Below are 25165 nucleotides of genomic sequence, written 5' to 3' on the forward strand. Positions count from 1 at the left end.
GAGGGTTGGGTAGTAGAAGAAAGACCTCAAGGAAAGCAATGGTTCTCACCATGGATGCTGCAGTAAAACAGATTTTTAGTGTAGAATGATCCACCTCACAGTCCATATTCCACTCTCCTTTCTTCTCCATTTTTTTTCTGTGTGCCTTTCAGCTCTCCTCTGTCATCTCCAAATCCAAGATGTAGTTTGTTCGTTACTGTTCTGACAAATGTAGCCATTCTAAAGTTGGCTAAACTTGTTTGAAAAATTGAGGTAAGTGCAGTAGTTATTAGAAGATGTGCTATCTTACTAGTGCCGTTTTGTCTCCACATCATTGCAACCCCGTTTTTGTGTCAGATTCCTTGGAGAAGTGGATGAAGGGTGTTAATATGGCTTGGGAAAAAATGGAGATATGGTCGTCCACAAAAACATGGACAAAAACATGCATCAATTGCAGGAAGATATGAAAAATGTACGGCTCTCCTTGAATGCTTCGTGGGATAAGGGTTCGTGTGAAAAGGTGAATGTTTAAGATCCATAATCATTTTTATGGATGTCAGGGTCTCGAAATCTTATGTGGGTGTGTGGTGCTCTTCAGAGTATATCTCCTAATCCACACTTACTAATTTTTTAAAAAATTGATCTCAGCTTTCTTCATGGATGTATAAATTGAGAACATATCTGTCTGTCTACCACACATAACAGATACAAGGCCACAGCAGATTAATGGTGTGAATATGTTTTGTGATCAGAATAGTGCAAAATAATCAGATAAGTATTATAATTTAAGAGTTAATTGAGAAATTTTAATTTAAAAATACTAACCATGGACACGGTACAAATCACTGGGTTTGGAACTGTGCAGAATAAAATCCTGAGAATAGTTTTCAGAGATTCTTCTTCCAAGAAAGAAGCTAAAGAGAGCGCTCATGTAACAGAATTTAAGCATGGTATGTAACATTATAAGAAAAGCTATAAAGGATGTCCTTAGAGAAAAGGAGTAATAATTTCTCTTATCACAAAAGAATTACTAAAGGCCTTCAGAGGATATTACTTAGCATTTGGGTCCTGAAGTTTTGAGACAATTGAAGTAGCTAGAAATGAAATGACATTCCAGGAAGGAAGGAGATTATTGATTAAACTCTTGATTAAATATTTGATTAGAACTCACAGTTATTAACAAGTTAATGAAACCATATGTATTTATAATTCTTTTTAATTTTTTTTATTGAGAGAGAGAGCGAGAGTGAGAGAGAGAGAGAGAGAGAGAGAGAGAGAGAGAATGAGAGCATGCAAGTGGAGGAAGGGCAGAGGAGAGAAAGAGAATCTTCATACTCATTGAGGAGTTTGTCACAGGGATCGATCCCTGGACTCTAGGATCATGACTTGAGCAGAAATCAAGAGTCAGATGCTTAACCAACTGAGCCATCCAGGTGCCCCTCTGATTCTTAATTTATCTTAAAAATACATGTCCACGTGTGTAAATAATCTTGTTTTAGTGGTCACAATCATGGGCTATATTTTTAGGTACAAATATTTTACGATGGACGTCTTTTAAATAACTAAGGAAAGAATGAGCTTATTGTACTGACTATGACACCAAGACTCATTTCCCTTGTGGTTTAAGTAAGATCTTTGCCAAAGACTACAGAGTCCAAAGAGAATTAAAAAAAAAAATCTGGAATTCTAAAGGAAATAACTTCATCAGACACTTTCCTGAGAGTAGTATTTTTTTTTAAAGTTCATTCATTTATTTTTGAGAGAGAGAATCCCATGCAGTCTCCACACTGTCAGCACACAGCCTGATGTGGGTCTTGAACTCACGAACCATAGATCATGACCTGAGTTGAAACCAAGAGTCAGATACCCAACCGACTGAGCCACCCAGGTGCCCCATCCTGAAAGTTGATTTGGAAGAAGATAAGTTACATTTCAAGTATGTTGGGGAGAAGTAACCTTACCAAGGCAGAGAAACAAACATATAAAGGAAATTTTCTATTTAGTCCATCTGTGCTTTGGAAGCTCACAACTTTCAAGACAGAGTATTGAAGGTATGGATGAGTTTGAGGAGGAACACAATGGGATAAATAAGTCTTCCAAATTATATTTAAATACATCACATTTAAGTTTATATTTTTACTTGCATGTAGTGTCCCTTTCAAAAGTATCTTGACAGGAAAGAGGTAAAGAAAAGATTTTGTTCTTGGAAGTGAAGCCAATGGTAATCTTTTTTTTCCCAGATTTGAAAAAAGAAATCTTCATTTCAACGGAATGAAATTTCAAAGCTGAATGATTGTTGACTTTTCCAGGACAGAAAACAAATTGAATGAAGTCAGTTATTATTTATTTACTATTTCTCTTGTCTATTTCTCTCTCCCTCTTCAGAGTCTACACTCTGTTAAAAAGACATCAGATTTTCAGTACCTGGATAGTACAGACTTTACTGGGGTTTACAGTCATGATCTGGTCCTACATGAACTGCCTGGTGACATCTTTCCAAAAGATCTCAGAATCCAAAGTGCTTAAACTAAATTTGGATTATTGTAAACATGAACTATTGAGGAATAATACCCCCTTTCATTTATATGTAACCTCGGGGACTTGGGGTCCTCTAACAGATGCTTTTCAGAAGTGGGAGGGAGGGGAGGAAATAGAAATGCAGATATTTAAGTGATTATTTATTATCAAAGACCATTTTATCACTTGTCTGCATTAGTGTGTGCAAAATACTAAATATTGTAAGGGTGTTTTATGGTAATAGCATATTATTTAGAGGCCATAAGTATTTCCTGTTCCTCTTTTCAAGTTGTAATATCTGGGAGAAATTCAGTGAAGGATAACATATTACATATTTATAAAATTATACATTTATATAAATATGTATAACAAATATGTGGTGATAAATAGTTGCATAAAGATGTTCTTTATGGTATGAAAGTGGGTTGTGATTTTATATTTATATTATGATTTTATATTTGTAACCTCCAGCAGCAGTCAAATATATCCAAAATGCCAGGTAATACACCATCAAAACGTGTGCTTGAAGATTTATTAAATATGAAAAAATAATGAAGTTAATAAAATTGACCCATGTCTTTTCACGTTGTATTCATTGAATTGTCCAAATTACACAGAATCATTTAAATGCTACAAAGGATTGTATCTAAAGGATTGTATCCTTGGTTAGATTCAAGCTTGTATACAAGCTTGTGTACCTTTAGCAAGCTTGTTTGAGACTTAAAATGACCCTATGAAGTTCTCATTATAAATTGAGGAACAAAGTGTTGAAGTGACTTGTAAGAAGCGACCCCTAAAATATTCATGATGAAGAATATTTATTTTTCTTAAAATAGTCCATAAAATCACACATCACACCATGAATTAATTCTTTTATTTTTTTGTAGATCAACCACTTCCCACTCAGCCTTCTCCTCTTTCGCGAAATCATGCGGCTGAATAATAATGTGACAGAGTTCATTCTCCTTGGGTTGACCCAGGATCCTGTTAGGAAGAAAATAGTGTTTGTCACTTTCTTGCTTTTCTATTTGGGGACATTGCTGGGTAACTTTCTGATCATTACTACTATCAAGACCAGCCGGGCCCTCGGGAGTCCAATGTACTTTTTCCTTTTCCACTTGTCCTTATCTGACACCTGTTTCTGTAGTTCCGTAGCCCCTAGAATGATTGTGGATGCCTTTTTGAAGAAGAGCACTATCTCTTTCAGTGAGTGCATGATACAGGTCTTCTCATTCCATTTCTTTGGCTGCCTGGAGATCTTCATTCTTATCCTCATGGCCGCTGACCGCTATGTGGCCATCTGTAAGCCCCTGCACTACACAACCATCATGAGTCGACGGGTCTGTGCTGTGCTGGTGGCTATGGCCTGGGTGGGGTCCTGTGTACATTCTTTAGCTCAGATTTTTCTGGCCTTGAGTTTACCCTTCTGTGGTCCCAATGTGATCGATCACTATTTTTGTGACTTGCAGCCATTGTTGAGACTCGCCTGTACAGACACTTACGTAATCAATCTACTCTTGGTGTCCAATAGCGGGGCCATTTGTACCCTGAGTTTTGTCATGCTGATGTGCTCCTATGTTAATATCTTGTATTCTCTGAGAAACCACAGTGCTGAAGGGAGGAGAAAAGCCCTCTCCACCTGTGTCTCCCACATCATTGTGGTCATCTTGTTCTTCGGTCCTTGCATATTTATATACACACGCCCTGCAACCACCTTCCCCATGGATAAGATGATAGCTGTATTTTATACACTTGGAACACCTTTGATCAATCCTCTGATTTACACGCTGAGGAATGCAGAAGTGAAAAACGCCATGAGGAAGTTATGGAAGAAGAAGTTAATCTTAGGTGACAAAAGATGAATGAGATCTTCAAAATGTTCTTCATAGTCTGGATTTGCCTAGAAGTCTACAGAGAATGTTATCTTTTTATTATGATGTTACCATAATCAGGAGGTATGAGAATTAATTCCTTCAGGAATGAAAATACACACTGGTTAGTGTTGAGTCAGTTTCATGGAGAGGAAGAGACAGCACCAGGTACAAACAACCGTGGAAAGACTCGTGCCTTAGATGTTCAGCTGTGCCTCTGCCTTCTTGACTGCCTAGTATCACTGTAATCTTGATATGGTGCTTTCCATGTCCTTCTTCATGTTGACTTCTGTTTATAGTTACACTTTTATATGCTTATAACCACAGCCTGGAAGGTTTTTTCTGTTTCAATTGGCTCTCTTAATTAAACTGTTGAATCGCATAATTTCTGATCATAGACCTTAAACTTGTTTGTTCTTCATGACTAAGCAGAAAGCACCAGATTCAAATAATAATAAAATCTTTGTGTTTTAAGGGATAATCTATAATCTAGGGTAATCTCCCTTCTATTTGGGGGGGGGGTTATACATTGAATTCTTCTCCTATTTATCTAGATCCTTCTAGAACAGTGACAGAACACAGTGTGAATATTCACCCTTCTGAAGGAATCTTTTCACCTTAGGAAGGTTCTGATTGTTGGGGTTGTACTCAGATTATTATTCTTTTTGTAAAAACTTTTTGCTTCTAAAATTGTCCCTTCTGATTTATAGTAGCATTAAGTTTTTCTTGAGTCATACAAATTATAATAATTCTTTATACGCTAAGGTATTATGGTTGTACCATAGGTGTCCCAAATTAAGTAGATATATTCATGTGGGCTAGAAGTAAAGTGTACAAGCAGTTGATGGTTGAAATAGGGAATCTGAATATAATAACTGATAAAGAAAGAATGTCATAACTCAGATGAGTCTCTTTAGGCTTTGAGACAGATATAGCTACATCACAGATATGAATTATTTTAGTGAGTTTTAATATAATCCAAAAATGATGGTAATTTAGAGGGACTGAGATTTTTGAGTGAAAACTGTATGCAGTAGAGAGGGATATTACCATCCGTCACTTTTGTCACCATCTGACAACATTGCAGTATCGAAGTATATGATCACTAAGAATCTTTCCAATTTCAACCTGTTTTCTTATTTGTATTTTTATCCATATAGAAAATTTAACATGAGTATTATTGTTTATTTCAAACATATTTTTATTTATAAACTACTAAATTATGTTAAGATTACTGAATTTGTATTCAATTTGTTGCACCAGGAATGTTAGAACTACTTAGCTTGAGGGGTACCTGGCTGACTCAGTCAGTAGAACATGTGACTCTTGATATCTGACTTGTAAGTTTAAGCCCCATCCTGGGTGTGGAACCTAATTGAAATGAAAAAAAAAAAAAAAAAACAATAAAAAAAAGAACTTCTTGGCTTGAAAAAAAGTTATTTATTTCTCTGTGTGGGAATGGAATTCCCTCTGTGAATTCCACAATGAACACTAGTGGCGTATATACATCACTTTTATTTTTCAGATCCAGAGTTTATCCATCTCAAGCAGTTTATCATTGATCGCAGCTGCTGATTTTGCTCTTGGAAGGTTTACACATGAGTAGATTCTAGTTGGCAGAGTTTTAGTTAAAGTCCTGTTCTATTTCAAGGCAAGGAAAATATGAAAAGGGGTGTATGTTGGATCCAATTTAGGTGCCTCCCCAGAGACACTCTATCCAACATGTCTTCTGGACATGCTTCTAATATGGAGGTCCCGTGGCTACCATCACCATATCTCTTGCCAACAGAGTGTATGATCTAATTCCAATTCCGAATTTTGTAATAAAGATGGTGGAATTGCAAAGCTGACGGAGTGTGCAACCTCACCAGGATATTTTTTTAAGTCAGTGTTCTTATGGGGAAAGAGTGGGACTCTGACATTGAAAGTAGACACATTTGTGGGGGAAAGAGTGAGAACTATGAAAGCATAGATTATCTTTCATCCTCTTGGCTGTCACAAGTAGCCCTGTCTCCCTCAAAAGAGGAGAAACGACACTCTTCTCTAGCCTAGACACCTTGTGATGATCGCATCTGTACAAGTTGTCAAAAAATGATATTTGGTTTCCTCTTGAGCTTCCTTTTATAGTCCTCATTGCTTCCAAACATCTAACCAGCTGCAAGTCACAGGGAAGTCCAAGCAGGAAAATCCAGTCTTGCTCTGGAAGGACATGTCATACATGAGGGCATTATAAGCTTCTATGGTCTCTATGTACACGTGTGACCTACGGGAGCACTTCATGATGGGGAAATGTTATCTAAGAGTGGTGAAACAGAAGTCTGGAGTTGAGGTCTATCCTGATGGGTTTTTTTTTTTTTTTTTTTCCTGCAGACCCACATCATTGGAGATGCCTCGTCAAATAACTATGTTGTTTGTTTTACTCATGGAATTTATTTGTTTGGTCTGTGGAAAAGAACTATAAGATGTAGCTTCTAAAAGCATAAAAGACTTACCTTTTATCCGTTTATGTTTTAAATCTTAGGTATTGGCATATCCTCAAAGTTTGTATTAGTCTTGGGTGTGCTAGTTCAGGGGTGAATACGATGGAAACTCAGTTCTTATTCAGGGGGCCCTAATGTAAATTGCGTGAAGAAATTAGATCCCAAAGTTTCTGGGTGGAAAAGTATACCATCGGGAAGTCATCAGTGCGTCCATATTCAACTGGAGATAAACTAAGTCCAACTAAAAGGATTGCAGCTGGACATGGCAACTGAGGGTTGAGCATAGGGTATGTGTGTATGCATGTGTGTGTGATTTTTATGTTTGTGCTTTTAGCATTCTTAGAAGCATCTTTATTACAAGTGCTCTTAAGCACCTCTCCACGTGCGTTGCAGAATGGTATAACTTCTCTTCAGTGATAATACACTGTTCTCGATGCAGCTTGCCACCTAATATTGCACTGTACGTTAACTAAAATTTGCATACAATCTATCCACTGTACTTCGGGGCATTTATCTCAGAGAAATGAAAACCTATGTTGACACAAAAACTTGTACACAGCTGTTCATAGCGACTCAAAACTGTGGTTTGTGATAACCGAACGGCAAAACAAGCATAATGTGTCCCACAAGAAGTTATGTTGGAGTCTTCATCCCCAGTACCTCAGAGTGTTATGTTAGTTCGAAGTAGTGTAAGTGCCTGACAATTGGCTTTTTTGATTATGATGATATTAAGCTTTGATTGCTGAGACATCCATTTCGAAGACATCCCATCTGAAATGAACACAATGCCCACCAACTACACAACGAGGTGGAGAGCCAGGCTGCCTGGCCTATGAACTCCTCCTTTGGAAAGCCCTGTGTGGCTTATAACTGACCATTTGAGTGGCCCTGTGTTTTCCTTCCCATACTTTAATCCCACTCTTATGTTTTATTTATTTTTAGAGAGAGAAAGAGCTTGCACAAATGGAGGAGGGGGCAAAGGCAGAGGGAAAGAGAAAAGCTCAAGCAGGTTCCGTGCTCAGTGCAGAGCCTATAACACTGGGCTCTACCCACAATCCTGGGATCGTGACCTGAGCAGAAATCGAGAGTTGGACGCTCAATTGACTGAGCCAACCAGGCAACCTTTTTAAATTTAATTAATTAATTAAAAAAATTTTCCACTCATGTTTTAAATTCACCAGTAGTGCACCTCCAAACCCTGGGTACTCCACTCTTGACCCCAGTAAAGGCAGAACCTCAGACTAGCAAGCTCTTTCTGCCTCTCTCTCTGTCTCTGTACCTGTAACCAAACTGTGTGGCCCCAGGTATTGCAGGATTTTTTACCTCGGTACCCAGGATTCGTTGTCTTGCTGCTTCGAAGAATGAAAATGAGCAGCAGGCAAAAGTTTATTAGAGTATAAGATGAGAAAGGAAGAATAGTATGAACACTCTCTTTGCAGAGAGGGACATCTGAAAGTGAATGCTTGCGACTATAGGGAAGGGTCTTTGTTTTACACATTTTTGGTCCCCCTCTCCCCGCCCAGACCCCTGCTTCATTCTCCTTTGTTTCCTCTCAGGTCCTGCCCCTATTGTCTAGGTAACTCTAAATGTCTCGTTATCCCATTTTGATTGGCTCGTTTCCATTGTACAAGGGGTGGTCTAGGGCCATATCATTCCTTGTGGGTCTTACATTTTATTGTCTACTACTCATTTTTAGTTAGGTCTTTTGTCAAATTCCTGAGGGAAACCTGAGTGGGAGTTGGTGGTGTCTTACATTTTAAAGAGGAACCTTGTGCTCGAGGGAGTTGGCTGTGGTCAGAGGCTCCCAGCATTGTTCCCAAATATGTATTTTTCCCCACCCAGGGACCTCAAGTCCTACCCTTTCCCTCTCTGCCTATTTTATCCTCTCTTTTCACCATCATGCAGGTATGTGATGTACCCTCTGTGACTTGTGAGCAATAGACCTTGTCTTGTCAAGGTCCCCTCATTATTATTGCAAGTGAGAAGAGTAGGACACATGAAAAAGTACACAGGCCTTTACTTGAGGTCTCAGAATTGCAATTTGGGTAGTACAGATTTTGGTGGAACCAGGAAAAGTGGGGGAGGGGGGAAGCAAGAGGTTTTTATGAGAAAGAAGGAGGGACTAATCACATGATTTAGATAAAAAAACAGGAGGGAAAAAAATGATGCTGAGGTGGAACAGCTTTTGATTACTATCTAATTGATGATTCTACTGATGGTGGCAAACAAAACTATTCCCGCTATGCTGTAGTTAATTTTCCTGTTCTCATAAACTTGCCAACAGTTTTATAGTCTGAGTGACAGTTGTTTTGTTGGATTTTACGAGCAACTACATGTAAAACAATGACTGCGATGGCCCAGTTTAAGAGTTAATTAGTTAGAAAGGAAAATGGAACTTCAAAATGGAGTCTCTGGTATCCAGAAATTTCCTAGCTTGCAGTCAGGGCGGGGGTGGGGGTGGGGGGTGACTCTCAGTTTCCAGAGGTCTCTGCATGTGCTCCCTCTGTCTTCAAAGACAGGAATGGTGCATTTTTTTCCGATTGTACTTTGAATCTTTTTAACTTACTCTTCCGTTGCCAGTCAGGAAAAGTTCTCTGTTTGTAAAGAACTTTAGGGATTAGATCAGATCCAAACATATAACTAAAAGTCAACTTATCAATAATCTTAATTACATTTTTGAAATCCCTTTTGACATGTAATTCAACATTTAACATTTAATCTGTGCCGTATCACCACATTTATAATCCCAGGGGATAGGGCAGGAGATCCTGAGGGGCATTTTGGAATTATGTCTGTCACAGTGGTGAAGGAGTTTTGAAAAAATTACAGCTTTGACCCAAGAGTCAGAGAATGTATAACTCAATATCTCCAAGCTGGGGATGGTGTTCCCATATCTATTAAATATGCCACCTTTACACCCTCCTCCAAATGTTATCCCTGAGAAAAATATGACATTTTCTTAGGTGTGGAATAGTCTTGGAGAAAATATAAGTAACATTTTATATCAACTTAATCATTGAATCCCACTAAGTATATGATCTTCATCAAATATCTTACACAGTCAACTCAGCTATAGCAAGCTGGCTACATGCGTGAACACGTCAACACCATGGACAAGTGCTGGAAGCAGGAACTGAAATTTCATTATCACAGAGTTTTGCTCATTGAGCTATTTGTCTTGTTTCATCCTTAAAAAAAATTTTTTTTTCAACGTTTATTTATTTTTGGGACAGAAAGAGACAGAGCATGAACGGGGGAGGGGCAGAGAGAGAGGGAGACACAGAATCGGAAGCAGGCTCCAGGCTCCGAGCCATCAGCCCAGAGCCCGACGCGGGGCTGGAACTCACGGACCGCGAGATCGTGACCTGGCTGAAGTCGGACGCTTAACCGACTGCGCCACTCAGGCGCCCCTGTTTCATCCTTAAATGTCAATGCCTTCACTCTAAAGATTGTGATCTGAATGCTTTGTCCCATAGATATTTCCAAGTTTCTTCAGAAATTGCATCAGAAAATTTCTAATAATAATAATAATGAATAAATAAATGATTATAATAATGACAGTGAATACATGTTACTTAGGTATGGTAAAATAATTGTACTTATAGGTGAAGAACCTAAATTCCAGCGAGATAAGTGTCTTACCCAAAATCATAGCCGGTCAAAGACACACCTGGGATTCAAATTCAGACCCTCAGACTTCAATGTCTGAAATGGTAAACATGAAATCATCCCGGACATCTCATAAATGCATCTCACATAAAGTGGGCTCTTCTTCTAAATACTTAAGATGCATATCTGACTAGGGACACCTGGGTGGCTCAGTTGGTTGAGTATCCGACTTCGGCTCAGGTCATGATCTCGCGGAGTTCAAGCCCTACATTCGGCTCTGTGCTGATGGCTCAGAACCTGTAGCCTACTTCGGATCCTGTGTCTCCCTCTATCTCTGCCCCTCCCCCACTCATGCGTTGTCTCTCTTTCTCTCAAAAATAAAAATTAAAACAAAATTTGCAAAAAAGATGCATATATGATTGGGTTTTGACATTGTTACTACGGTGCATCCTTCAGCCATCTTCCTGTTACCATTTCCATGCACAAATGCATGTGCACATGCATGTGGACACATAAGGATAACTGTTCCTCCTTGCAATGTTTCTATCAAAAGCACAACAATTAAATTGTTTAGGTAGTGAAACACAATTATAAGTGTAGATCAATAAATTAAAAACAAATCCTTGAAATGTTGTTACTTTGCCATCATCAAATAATCAAACATTATATAGATATAAACATTATCTTATTTATTTTGTTGGTGCAATTGAGGCTCCACAATGAATGGACTGTATTAGTTGGGGAAACAAAGTATGACTCCTAACTACACAATTGAAAATGTAAGTGTAATTTTGAACTTTGCAGGATATTATTTTATTATTTTAATAAAAATCTAGAAATATTAAATAAGTACTTGGTCTGTGTAAAGTGTGGTAGTACTGTTCACGGCCAATGTAGGGTTAGTAAAACATCTTAGCCAAGGTCAAATTCTACTATGCTAGTTACTAGCTGCCTAGCCTTTTCAATGATCTCTTGTGGCTTTGTGGAAACATTAATAATATCATCCCATAGGGTCATTACGTGCATTAAATTTTAAAAATCCCTTTTAAGCCCTTAGCACAATTACTAGCATATTGTAATGACTGTTATCAATTATTGCTATTATACTTCATCATTAAAATTTAAATTATTAAGTACAATATGGGAAAGAATAGGCTCTATTTTCATTGAGTTAATAGTCTGTTGAAAAGATGACAGAAGAACACCAATATTTAAAGGATAGGCACAAAACTCCAAAACATAATAAAAAACCTCAGACTACCCATGAAAAGGGAATCAAATGATCTCGTGAAATGAGGTATTGGGAGTTTTATGGGATGACTTGGGGGATGGAATTAGATGGAGGAAAGGTGATACAATGAGGATAAGTTTTGTGGGAATGGGGACATTTATGTTTGACTGTAATCATTTTAAGGGAACGCTGACTACCTTCAGTATTGATTTTTATTTATTTTTAAATTTTTTTAATGAAATTTATTGTCAAATTGGTTTCCATACAACACCCAGTGCTCATCCCAACAGGTGCCCTCCTCAATGTCCATCACCCACTTTCCCCTCCCTCCCACCCCCCATCAACCCTCAGTTTATTCTCAGGTTTTAAGAGTCTCTCATGGTTTGCCTCCTTCCCTCTCTGTAACTGTTTTTTTCCCCTTCCCCTCCCCCATGGTCTTCTGTTAAGTTTCTCAGGATCCACATAAGAGTGAAAACATATGGTATCTGTCTTTCTCTGTATGACTTATTTCACTTAGCATCACACTCTCCAGTTCCATCCACGTTGCTACAAAAGGCCATATTTCATTCTTTCTCATTGTCAAGTAGTATTCCATTGTGTACATAAACCACAATTTCTTTATCCCTTCAGTATTAATAAATAATTGGCCTTCGTAAAAGAAACAGTGGAAGACCCTCAATAAATATAATGAATGCATTAGGGTTTATTCCTTGCATAGAAATAATAAGGCTACTCTAAAAACTTTTAGGTCACCCACCATAAAAGCTACGTTTGATGTTTAGCGTCATATATTTGAGGAAATCTAGAAGACATCTATTATAGAAAGCACCTTGGAAAAGCCAAAGCAATAGCAGATTAAAATCACCAGAGTTTATTTTTAGCAGTCTTGTCCAAGAATTCCCATAAGGATTGCCATCAACACTGCACCGACGTCCCTCCAGTGCCTTTAAATACTCTTCCTGATTCTTCCCCTGCAACTTCTCCAAGAGTCTCCAAGCCCAGTGCATCTAGGGAAGTAGACCTTGCTGCTCATTACCACATGGAAGGGCAAAACGACAAGACAGAAAGGCCCAGATGCATTTGGAATTTTCCTTCCAGTTTTGGGATATAATTCTCATTCTTGTTCTGACATACAGTTAGTTTTTAAGATGTATATTCATTTTATTTTTAATTTTTTTAACATTTATTTATTACTGAGAGAAAGAGAGAGAGAGACAGAGCACGAGCAGGGGAGGTACAGAGAGAGGGGGACACACAGAATCTGAAACAAGCTCCAGGCTCTGAGTTGTCAGCACAGAGTCCGTCGCGGGGCTCGAACTCACGAATCCTGAGATCACGACCTGAGCCGAAGTCTGGCGCTTAACTGATAGAGCCACCCAGCCATCCCTAAGATGTATTTTTATTTTAAATGTAATTTGAAAACTACCTACAAAGCATGAGACTTTTTTCTCATTGCTTTTTTTGTTCCTGAGATCTACTTATTCTCTGGATTTAGAAGAGATTTTTTTTTTTTCATCTGCTGTCATGAGTTCAAGAAGACAAGGATATATCCCTTTAAATATTAATTGGAATTGGCTGATACTAAATATGTGAGTTCTCTTTTTGTCTGTTTCCACCTTTTCTTTTTTCTTCCCTTTTCTATTTTTGCATGCCTGAGCCTCTGTCATTTCTCTGAACACATCTAGGATCATCTATACTAATCTGCTTGTTTTCTAAAGTAGTTACAATTTTTTTTTTTGCATGAATAGTATTCTAAAATATCTTCCTGGTAAGGATTTATTTTATAACCTTTTAGGCTCCTACTTTATGTAACAATTTTTCATTTTAATAGTTTACAAAACAATTTTAAAAGGTCTGTTCTAACAGAAAATGAAAACTAGGAAGGCTATTTTGAAATCTTGGTTTCAAACTTGAAACTGTTAAGCTGCCAGGTCAGGGGGTTAAGAGAAATGGTGGAATGCTGTGTGCTCTACTTTGGATAGAAAAGCAATGATAAAAAAAAAAACAAAACATAAAAGTTTGGAAAAAATCAAATAATTGGATCAGTTAAAAAAAGAGAATAAAGATAGTAAGAAAATGATGGAAAATTCATGGATAATTTTGATAAACTGGTAAATGAGCTAGTAAAGCACTAAAGAATTAGTTCTTTGCAGCTGGAAGAATCCATGAAAATTACTATTCCTTATTTTCATAAGAGGAAATACATACCCAAAGAATCTGAGGAACTTGTTCCTAAATCACATAAGCAGGGAGTGGCAGATCAGGACAAGAACCTCCAGTTTTTGCCCTACTGTGCCACAGGTCTGTAATACTGAGCAATAATCCCTGATATTTGAAATGAATAGGGGTGGTATGGAAGAAAATTTCAGTGATCACACTTAGGGAAGTTCCAATTATTAAACTGATGAATGTTTCTGTAACAAAGATAGATCATACATATATCATTAAAATTAAAAAAAATTAACATTTATTCATTTTTGAGAGTGAGAGAGACAGAGCATGAGCAGGGGAGGTTAAGAGAGAGAAGGAGACACAGAATCTGAAGCAGTCTCCAGGCTCTGAGCTGTCAGCACAGCGCTCAAGGCGGGGCTCGAACCCACAAACCAGCAAGATCATGACCTGAGCCGAAGTCAGATGCTCAACTGACTGAGCCACCCAGGTGCCCCTAGTATTAAAATTAAAAAAAAAAAAATGCAGAAAAGTACTAAATGACCTAAGTAAAATAGAGGGATAAAAGAATTATTTTCTTGAAGTGTTTGATTCACTTATTCCAATATCCTACAATATCAAAGTAAAAATTTATTCATGAAGACGTCCAATATCCTACAAAAGATAATCTCTTATCACTTATTCTAAAATAAGAGATTATCTTTTGTAGGATATTGGACGTCTTTTTTTTTTTAAATTTTTTTTTTAACGTTTATTTATTTTTGAGACAGAGAGAGACAGAGCATGAACGGGGGAGGGGCAGAGGGAGAGGGAGACACAGAACTGGAAGCAGGCTCCAGGTTCTGAGCCATCAGCCCAGAGCCCGACGCGGGGCTCGAACTCACGGAGTGTGAGATCGTGACCTGAGCTGAAGTCGGACGCTTAACCGACTGAGCCACCCAGGCGCCCCTGGACATCTTCATGAATAAATTTTTACTTTGATTTCCGTTCTCCTATCTGTGAAATGGGAAATCTTATTAAGCTACTCCAAGTCTTAGTCATTCGTTTGGGATTTTCAGTAACGGTTAGTTGTCAAAACTTCTGTAGAAATCTATATTCAGTGGCATGTTAAACTCATTGAGGAAAAATTATTCCCAGAGCTCCCCTTGTCTTACGAATGGTGAAGCATTTATAGAATATTAGTCCTTTTAAAATTAATAATAAATTAATATGTAGTTAATTCTTACAATATTAGATGTACATATCTGTACCTGAAGGTTTTATATGACTTTATTATTTCGATTCTCCCCAAAATCTAATGTGGTGGGTACTATTATTATCATTGTTTTACAGATGAAGAAAACAAGGCTCAGTGGATGTGTAACTTGCCTAAGACCATTCAGGTTTAGTGGACTGTATGCCGGAACGCATTCAGCCTAATTCAAGCACTTTCTCCCTCTATAAGCTGTCTCTCTTGCAAATACAATTGCCAATTTTTATTTTAGGAACTAGCCAGTCAGTCTTGTATCCTAAGAAATATTTTCTGTGAGACTAAGGACACCAAGATGATCCTGGCAGTCAAAGGTTGAGTGTTTTTTTATTCCCCTTTTTAGAGGTTGGGGTAAGGTGGAGTGAACATCAGTGTCCTGACTGTCCTTTTTAGGATGTTGTCTGGTGTAGATTTTCTTAATGAACTTGTTGCACCAGAGGCGAAGATTTCAGGTAAGCAGAAATTTTAAATATTGTGGCATTTCTATTGAGTACACACATATTGAAGGCTGTTAACCTTTTGTGCGGTAAATCCTGATTATTCGGCAATCTCTGTTGCAGACTTATTGTTTCCTTTTGTTAAAACCAAATAAAAGCTGGTGTTCGTGCAACAAAACAAGGAGCCATGAGAAAAGAGCAAACTATGAACTTGAATCTTCAACGGTAACAGCGATAGAGTTAGCAAATCGTCTTGAAATGTCTTTAAATTTTATCAGGATTGTAACAGTATAAGTAGATGTTCTAATGCTGAGATAAAGACAAAATCCAGATATAGGTGTAAAAGAGATGCAGATATTAGTGTGAATGTAGGTGCAGTTGTAGATGTGTTTCCTGTTTCCTTATATCAAATATCTCCTCATGGAGGAGTATGGAAGTTGGGTACCTATGTATCCATCTAGTTATATTTACATTTTTTTAATGACAATTAATGCGTAAAATGCTTGAGGAGGAGTGTTTATGTCTACACTTGCTAAAGTCATTGAGGAAACAATGCAGTAATAAGTGATGAGTCATAAATTTACTGAATTCTGGTAAAGGTTTAATTTTTGTTTAATTTCATTCATTATGTATTGTGTTCTTCTTAAACCATATTATACAATGATGAGTTTTTTTAAATATTTATTTATTTTTTTAGGGATTGTGCAAGTTGGGGAGGGGCAGACAGAGGGGGGCAGAGGTTCTGAAGCAGGCTCTGCACTGCCCGGATGACATCAGGGAGCCTGATGAACCGGGAGATCATGACCTGAGCTGAAGTCAGACGCTCAACCAACTGAGCCACCAAGGTGCCCGTAAAATGATGAGTTTTAAAATTAACTTAAATTACAGAAGTAATAATGAAATATTATCTCGTTAATAAAGAAATTAAAACATTGTATAATACTGAAATCCCCTTTGGCCATCACCCCCTTATTTCTGAAAAGTAAATCTTTCCTTCCACACTTTTTCCTATTAATTTATAAGCACTCCCCCTCCTCCCCCCTCCTCCTCCTCCCCCCTCCTCCTCCTTCCCCCCTTCTTTTCCCCCTCCTTTTCCCCCTCCTCCTCCTCCTCCTCCTTCTTCTTAACATGCATGTTATCATACTGTGATTATTTTTGTGCACCTGATTATGTTTTCCACTCAAAAATATATCTTAGTGATTTGTATCATGGTAGATGTCTCCTAGGGATCAAAATTTAAGCTTGTCTAGTTCTCCATAACAAGAAGATACCACTCCTTATTTCCATTCTATTACCAGGTTTTAGATCACATCTACTTTCCAAATTTAAATGTCTGCAAAGAATGCCCTTTTCTATGCTTTCTGGGGTAGTTTTGCTGGGTCCTTCATCAAAATTTTACATGGACAGCCTTTTGAATTTTATCTTTTATGAAGTTGATGAGTGGGAATATAGTATCTCATTCTTGCTTAATCTGTATTTTCCTGATTCTAATGAGGTTGAATATTTTTATATACACTTTTGGCCAGCAGTAATTTCCTTTCTGTGTATTGCCTTGTCAAACATTTTGCTCTTTTAGAGAAAAATAGAGAAAATTGGCCTACTTATCTTTATATGATTGATTCGCAAAATTTATAAATATTTACTCCCATTGGCCACTTTTAAAAATATTTGGTTTATAGGAAGTTTTGTCATATAGAAATTTTAAGTAGATTTTATTTTTTAAATAAGTTTTCTTTTTGTGCTTTGCTTAAAAACTGTTCCTACATAAGCTATAAACCCATTCTAATTATTTCTCAAATATTTTTCCTAGTTTTGTTTGATACATTTGTATCTTTCAACCACATGAATTATAGTTTTTTGTGCCTTGTGAGATATATATATTTTTTTCAGAGGGAGAGTCAACGTCCTAACATCAGTTACTAAAATTCACATCATTTTGAATTCTCTGGAGTTCATATCAATTTGAAATTTCAACTTACATATAGATTAAATTCCAGTATATATGTGTTTATTTATTGACTGTGTTCAAGTTCAGCAATATGTCTCTACCTACAACTTTTTAATTGCCATAGTTTTATAATATATGTCAATTCTGAAAAGTATGTCTATTCTTTTTGCTCTTTTTAAAAAAATTAACGTACTTACTCTGGATGTTAACTCTTTCTGAATTTTGAAATCAGTTTTTCATGAAAAATTTTGTCAGAATTTTTGTTCCCCTTATTGAGTGTATTGATTAATTTGGGAAGAATTGACATCTTTCCTATATTGATCTTCCCTAACCATAAACATGGTATAATCTTTTAACTTGTTTCAATCCTTTTATATCTTTTAATACCATTATGTACTCAATAAGGAAATTCTCTGCTTAAAAATCTTTTTTCATGCTTATTATTTACTTTTGAGAGACAGAGTGTGAGCCGAGGAGGGGCAGAGAGAGAGGGAGACACAGAATCCGAAGCAGAGGCTCCAGGCTCTGAGCTGTCAGCACAGAGCCACATGTGGGGGCTCGAACCCACTAACAGCGAGATCATGACCTGAGCCAAAATCGGAAACTTAACGGACTGAGTCACTCAGGCACCCCAGAAATTCTTTTTTTTGAGAAAGAATAGATAGCTTACAGATAAAATAATCGTTCACCGCTTATTTTAAACCAATCACACCATAGCCCAGAAACACACGATTTTGCTTGTGTGGTGGTGATGTTTCCAGATATTTTTGCAAGAAATTGGACCATAGGGTGTTAATTTGGGGTTCATGAGTGGAATTCAATCCGAAAGTCCACAAACTCCCTAAAATCCTATTACAAATCTCTTTGTGGGGTGTTTGTGTGGCTCAGTCAATTAAAAATCTGACTCTTTATTTCAGTTCAGGTCATGACCTCCTGGTTGTGAGATCAAGCTTTGCATCAAGCTCCATGCTCGGCATGGAACCTGCCTTGGATTTTTTGTCCCCTTTTCCCTCTTCTCCCCCTCCTCAAAAAAAAAAAAATCTCTTTTTATGCCAAATGTACATTTTTCTAAAGTAATCTCATAAGAACTCACAGAAAGTAAAAGGCATTGCTCCATGACCATTATAACCCTTCATAAACAGGCTGACACCTTTTATCAGTGTGGAGGTGTAGGTTTTGTAAAAGTGAGCACTGAGTGTAGCAGTTTTGTGATACTTTTAGATAAAGTTGCCAAAAGGAAGTAAGAGCGTAACACTTTGCACCAGAGCAACATGTCCTTTTTAACTAACATATTTCAGGACTGGGGCCTGTGAGCCTGTGAAGGAAAGAAAGCGATTCAATTCAAAGAGATACAAAGTAGTAGAACAGATCTAGTGAAAAAGAATCTCTGGATGCAATTTGGCCCTCCAAGGCAACTGTCCTACTGGGAAGCCCCAGAAAGCGTGAAACAGTGAAACAAAAACAGTGAGAACTCCTGGGTTAGACTGGAGAGTAAACTGGGAAATGAGGTCAATTTCAGGAAGCCAGAAATATACCAGAACCCCATGCAATGGAGCAATCCTTTTCCCCAAAGATCTCATCGTGGCTCTTTCCCTCCCTCCGTTTTTACAAAAGTTCATGGAAAGGTTCTAAAGGCACTTTCTGAAATTGTCACCTAGAGGTCTGATATTTAAAATTATGAGCTCATCGATGTCTAATGATGTTACTGAACTTTAAGGATTTAGCACAGAGTTAGTCACCGGGAAGGGCTGAGAATGATAGGACCACCCTTGAAGAACAGATAACCTCAGTGCCGTTTTTATACACACCGGAGATTCAAAAATCACTCTTGAAAATATAATGCAGAAATTGCATCTCAAAGTTTGACCTAAAAAAGAACATTCATCTTGTCCTCATTCATCATGTTGCTCATAGTAAGTGTGAAACTTTGGGAATTATTATAATTTCAATTAGTTATCTGTGCTATTATTGTTAGTATATGTCTACTCTAATGAACTGTATCCACTTGTGGATAGAGATTGCATGTACTTTATACACTGCTCGACCCTTAGCACTAATTAGAGTGTATCATCATAAATAATCTGTACATGTTTATTGAATAAATGGATGACTTTTAAAATAAACCAGTAATTTTAAAAAGTTGGATGTTTCAAGTATGTTAACTTTCCCCTCTAAATGATAAAACCCACAGGAGCAATGGGACATGAAAACATCACAGAATTTATCCTCCTGGGACTTTTCAGTGATGAGGATGCAAAGATTGCCTGCTTTGTGCTGTTCTCGCTTTGCTATATTGCAATTCTCTCCGGAAACCTGCTCGTTCTTCTCACCATCAGGGGCAGCCACCTCAGTGAACAGCCCATGTACTTTTTCCTGAGCTACCTGTCTTTCATGGATGTCTGCTTCACGTCCACAGTGGCCCCCAAACTGATCACAGATCTGCTGGCCCAGCGGAAGACTATCTCTTACAACAGCTGCATGGCCCAGATGTTTTATGCCCACTTCTTTGGTGCCACTGAGATCTTCATCTTGGTGGCCATGGCCTATGACCGTTATGCAGCCATCTGCAGACCCCTTCACTATATGGTCATCATGAGCAGACCAGTGTGCTATATCATTGTGATGGCCTCGATTATCGGAGCATTCATCCATTCAATCCTCCACGTATTGATTATTGTCGAACTTCCCTTCTGTGGCCCCAATCGGATAGACCACTATTTCTGTGATGTTTTCCCCTTGCTGAAGCTGGCTTGCATGGACACTAGCCTGTTGGTTTTTACGATCATTACCACCACAGGAGTGATGTCCATTTTGACCTTTGTTGCCTTGGTAATTTCTTACCTCATCATCCTGTCCACCCTGAGGACCCGCTCATCCCAGGGCCGCCGCAAAGCCCTCTCTACCTGCAGCTCTCACGTCACTGTCGTGTTCCTGTTCTTCCTGCCCCTCATCTTCACGTATGTCCCCGTGGCTGATTCTGTCAGTAACGACAAGGTTTTTGCCCTGTTTTACACCATGATTGCTCCCATGTTCAACCCTCTCATCTACACGCTGAGAAACACAGACATGAAGAACGCCATGAGGAAAGTGTGGTGTTGGTGCAAACGGTCTGAAGGGAAATGAAGTCTCTGGTGTTCAAACCCTTTCCTGGATCTTTCTATCTACAGAATCCTCATGTCAACAGATACAACAGGTGCAGTGAGGTGCTGTGCTGTCCTCCAATGTCGCAAGACTTGGGGCACCTGGGTGCCTCAGTCAGTGGAGTATCCGACTCCAGCTCAGGTCATGATCTCACGCTTTGTGAGTTTGAGCCCCGGAGCCTCTGTGCCCCCCCCCGCCCCCCCCCCCCCGGCCTCTCCACAGCTTTCTCTCTCTTTTGCAAAAATAAACTTTAAAAAAAATGTTGCAAGACTTGAAGAGAGAAGGCCCCTCAGCCACCCTCTTTCTCTTACTTTCTTTTTCCGAACTTGTATAAGGGGAATGGATCCCATGACCTCCGAGTCCCTTCTAGCTTTGACATTCTGGAACTTATGTCTGGCATTCTGGAACATTATAGGTCTGTCCTTCATGGTCCCAGTCATTGTGGGCATTATAGTAGTTTTTTTAGGGCACACTTTAAGGTCTGGATGGTTTGACAGTTATGTCCTGCTTTGGGAAACAGATTGTTGACTGAGACACCTCACAGAGAGAGAGACAGACAGACAGAGAGAGAAGGGTCCTAAGCACTCCATTTTTTGGAGGTACCCATTACAATAAAGAAATAAAGCAACTCACCACATTTGCAAGTGTTATGGTATATTTTAACTCTTTACATACACAAATAATGTAACACAATGTCATTATGCAATTCACACTGTACTTATGGAAGTTATTGTAATTAACTCTTAGTACCTATTGATGGTGTATTCCTGGAATTAGAACTTTCAAATTAGATCATGGATATCACTCTGCGCTCCTTTAAATGTAATTCCATGACATATTTTCCACCTCATCTTGAAATCCTTCACGAGTATACAAATTGATGCTTTCTGTACTTGTGCAACAGGGAAAACCTCCCATCCTGCAGAAGACCCCGAGCTTAGGAAGCCACCTAGCCGGAGACATGGACATCCCTGGGGTGATTTTGTTAATCTTCACTGCTGCTTATGCAGATGGCATACTTTGACGTTTTCTTCCCAATTCTTCGTGCAATGCAAAACTGTCTCATTTCTACCCAGGCAGGCCCCTATACCAGCGAGAAATAAAGAAGGTTAGATTGAGAAGCAGAGGTAATTCACTGAAAACTGGGGCATTGGCCAAGACCACCTTTGGTGCATTGACATATTTCCTTAGTTTGTACAAGAATATTCGAGCTTTGTGAATTGGAAGGGGTCTCTGACATCATCGAGGGTCGTCCACTAACGCAATAAGAGGAATGGAGGCCCAGAGAAGAGTGGGGTCACCAAGCTTTCAAGTATGAGAGGCACAGAACTGTTATTTTCCGGTGTCCCATCCTTTTCACCAAGTCGTCACAAAGAAATTGAGTTTTAGTTACTCGAACTATTATTGTCTCTTGTGCACAAAAATCCAGGGTGTTTTTGTGTTTGTTTTTGGAGCATAGTTGATACACAATGTCACATGAGTTTCAGGCATACAACCTAGCGATTCCACAAGTCTATATGTTACGCTGTGCTATGCATAAGTGTACCTACCGTCTGTCACCACACATGGCTACCATAATACCATTGACTATAATCACTACGCTATGCCTTTTATTCCCATGACATATTCATTCCGTAACTGCAAGCCTCACCCGTTTTGCCCAAGCCCCTACCCCACCTTCCCTCTGGCAACCATCAGTTTGTTTCCCATATTTCCTTGGGTCTGAAGGAACCTGGGTTTTAAGGTGAAGGGTCCATTTATGGAAATTAGCCATAGTGGATGATGATTTCAGCAATAGTTTTTCTCTTCCCAAAAGACCCTGACGTGTCATGCCTGAAATCAGGGAATTTAGGACATAAGGGGAGGCAGAAAAATAATGAAATATATTGAAAAGGAGATAAGAAAGATGAAGGCAGATTAAGTCAGGATTTTGTTTTGATGTTGATGTCCTGGTGATTATTCCTGATGGGATTCTCCAATTCAGAAAGGTCAAGGTGAACAGAAATGTCTAGAGCTGCGTGGGCTGGTGCCTAAATCTGGTGTTTATTTTTTTTTAATAAGCCTGTTTTTGACACATATATAGGCCACATTCTCTGGTTATGAATTAAATTTGCTTTTTGTGACAAATTTGCTATTTGGTTTTTCTCCAAAGACAGGCCTTTCAGAAGTCTATTTGTAAATGGCTCGTCTGTATCTTTTGTTAACATTCTTCTTATAAATTATCAACAAAGGAGGGGTGGAAAGGAACCTACCCAAGAACGGTAAATACTTCCTTGTTTTCCTACATATTATCCATGGATGAAATAGTAGGAGGGAGGCTGGCTGCATGCTTAGGTATTTAGAATTGGTCCTCTATGTGTATAACCAAGGTTACGTGCTATGTGCCTCATGCCAACCTCTCTTGGCTTGGCCTTTTATACTGTTCCTTTCAAGGTATCATACACTCAATATATTGGGGGTTTTATTAATTCAAGAGTACGGTTCAGAATTCCCACTTCTATAGTTTGACTATGCTATTTATTCTTGAATCAGTCCCCTCAATAATGTGGCATATCGAGCCACTGCAATCCTTGTCGCTTATACAATAAGCATTTAGTGTGTCTTTGCAAACGCTGGGGTTCAGCTGATCTAAGGGTAGGTTCAGTGTACTTCATGCAGCTCTATCTTTCTCACGCATAAAATAGAAATGTTATCTTAGTCTTTGCTGAAATTGAAAGTTTATGTTCTATACATGTGATGTTTGTCATTACCATTGATTGTTACAGAAGTTTGGCATTGTCTGTCTCTCTTTACACTGTGGTGCACTTAACTTCTGGATTTTTTTTAATACTAAAATGTGAAATAAAGGGACGCCTGGGTGGCTCAGTCGGCCGACTTCGGCTCAGGTCATGATCTCGTGGTTCACGAATTCGAGCCCCACGTCGTGCTCTGTGTTGACAACTCAGAGCCTGGAGCCTGCTTCAGGTTCTGTGTTTCCATCTCTCTCTGCCCCTCCCCTGCTCACGCTCTGTCTCTCTTTGTCAAAAATAAATAAAAGAAAAAATTAAAAATAATCAAATGTGAAATAAAGACTATTTTGAAGACTTGGATCGAGTGATAAAGTTGCATTGTGTCTCAAAGCAACACTGGTCACTGTGTAAGGTATGGACATAATCAAAACGCTATCAAAATGAGGATTTCCCACTCAGTTATTATAAAAATGGTGAAATTCTAGAGGTTCTGACCTGTGACAAATCTCCCAGATATGTTTAAATGAAAAAAAGAGGATGGAATATGGAGAAACATGAAGACTAGTTTTGCACCTTATTGAGCAGTGTAAGAAAACGTGTTCAAATGTTTTTGCTGTGCTTGGGGACAGAAATATAACTGCTGGTTAGAAGACATAAGGAGACACATTTTTATTATTTTCCACTATGAAATAAACTAAGTTATCCATCAGGAAAGTGAGAAGCATTGCCATTTATTTTCATCAACGAAGGCTTTGCTCGGAGTCATATCTGAGTAACAGCATTTGTAACAGCAAGGGTGTAAAACTACAAAACCTATAAAACTCCAGTGTTTTTCAGCCAAGGTTGTGGTTTTAGGCACATGAGATAAAGTCATCTTATAAGCCAGACTCACCCCTATTGGAAGTGGGGAGAGTCTAGGTTCCAATGATTGTTGGTCATCTCTTTCCAAGGAACCAAGAGTAGACTCTCTGAGCTCCTCTGACTGGGAATGACCCTGGGGAACTTTTGTGAACAGATATAGATGTATAAAGTCACTGGTAAAAACTCGAATACTATTTCATATGTCCTGCTTCTTGGCCCCTGAGAATAATAAATCTGTCAGCTTTTACTGTCTTAGGGATGTCAGACCTTCAATAGAACTAACATCCCTTGGTATTCAAGATGTTATTAGTGCCAAGACATGAAGGGAAGAGTATTGTGGAGGAAATTTACAAATGGATAATGTTTATTTATTCCACTGATTCCTAAATTTAGTTCAAGTTTAGCTCCCTTTGCATTGCTTAGTAGAATAGACATGGGCATATATTCAAATATAGGATTTCGTGGCTTTTATTGGCTCACAGACCTCTTGTGCTCTAAGAACAGCAAATATCATCTAGTTCCAGTGTTTCTAAATCTAAGTGCTAAGATATGCCACTGACTGTACAAAAATTATGGCAAGAGCTTGTTAAAAATACAGATTTTTGAATACCCTTTAATCATGGCCTCGCATATTAGAAACTGTCAGCACAGATTCTGTTACCTGTTCAAAGTTTCTCAAGATGATTCCCATGATTGGACAAGTTTGAGAAGCACTGACCTAACCATTAAAAACTGAGCAAATGGAAGTGCATGGAGATTCCAAGCTGGGACAATAAACATGGATTTGTGTGGTTCCACGGAGAGGGTTTTTTAATTATAACTTCTAATTATGGTGCCACCTTTGATCTTTCTTATCTTTATTTCTTTGAATGTATCAACATCAGAGATAGTTTTTTAAAGCACTGTGTACAGTTCTCAACATAACGTACACACACACACACACA

At 38.4% G+C, this 25165-nt stretch overlaps 2 protein-coding genes and 1 non-coding gene across 4 annotated transcripts; all 3 read left to right on the forward strand.

Moving 5' to 3' along the window:
- The first annotated feature begins 3425 nt into the window (after positions 1–3425).
- Positions 3426–7082, forward strand: LOC115525718 (olfactory receptor 4C16-like). Of its 2 annotated transcripts, XM_030333021.1 has the most exons (2): positions 3426–4324; positions 7061–7082. In XM_030333021.1, the coding sequence occupies exons 1-2, from the start codon at positions 3426–3428 to the stop codon at positions 7080–7082; spliced, it is 921 nt and encodes a 306-aa protein (XP_030188881.1). The 2 variants fall into 2 exon arrangements, with proteins under 2 accessions (XP_030188881.1, XP_030188880.1); XM_030333020.1 differs by lacking the exon at positions 7061–7082 and having other exon boundaries at positions 3426–4358.
- LOC115526649 lies at positions 6691–6835 on the forward strand. The gene has a single exon (XR_003972697.1). It is a non-coding gene; the product is annotated as a small nucleolar RNA SNORA18 (small nucleolar RNA).
- Positions 7083–19686: 12604 nt separating the features above from the next.
- On the forward strand, positions 19687–20613 carry LOC115524530 (olfactory receptor 4P4-like). The gene has a single exon (XM_030330874.1). The coding sequence runs from the start codon at positions 19687–19689 to the stop codon at positions 20611–20613; it is 927 nt and encodes a 308-aa protein (XP_030186734.1).
- The last annotated feature ends 4552 nt before the right edge of the window (positions 20614–25165 follow it).

Source organism: Lynx canadensis, chromosome D1 (genome assembly GCF_007474595.2).
Source record: "Lynx canadensis isolate LIC74 chromosome D1, mLynCan4.pri.v2, whole genome shotgun sequence".
NCBI classification, from domain to species: domain Eukaryota; kingdom Metazoa; phylum Chordata; class Mammalia; order Carnivora; family Felidae; genus Lynx; species Lynx canadensis.

Coding starts and splice junctions, on each gene's coding strand:
- LOC115525718 (XM_030333020.1), top strand. CDS start 3,426: ATGCGGCTGAATAATAATGTGACAGAGTTCATTCTCCTTGGGTTGACC.
- LOC115524530 (XM_030330874.1), top strand. CDS start 19,687: ATGGGACATGAAAACATCACAGAATTTATCCTCCTGGGACTTTTCAGT.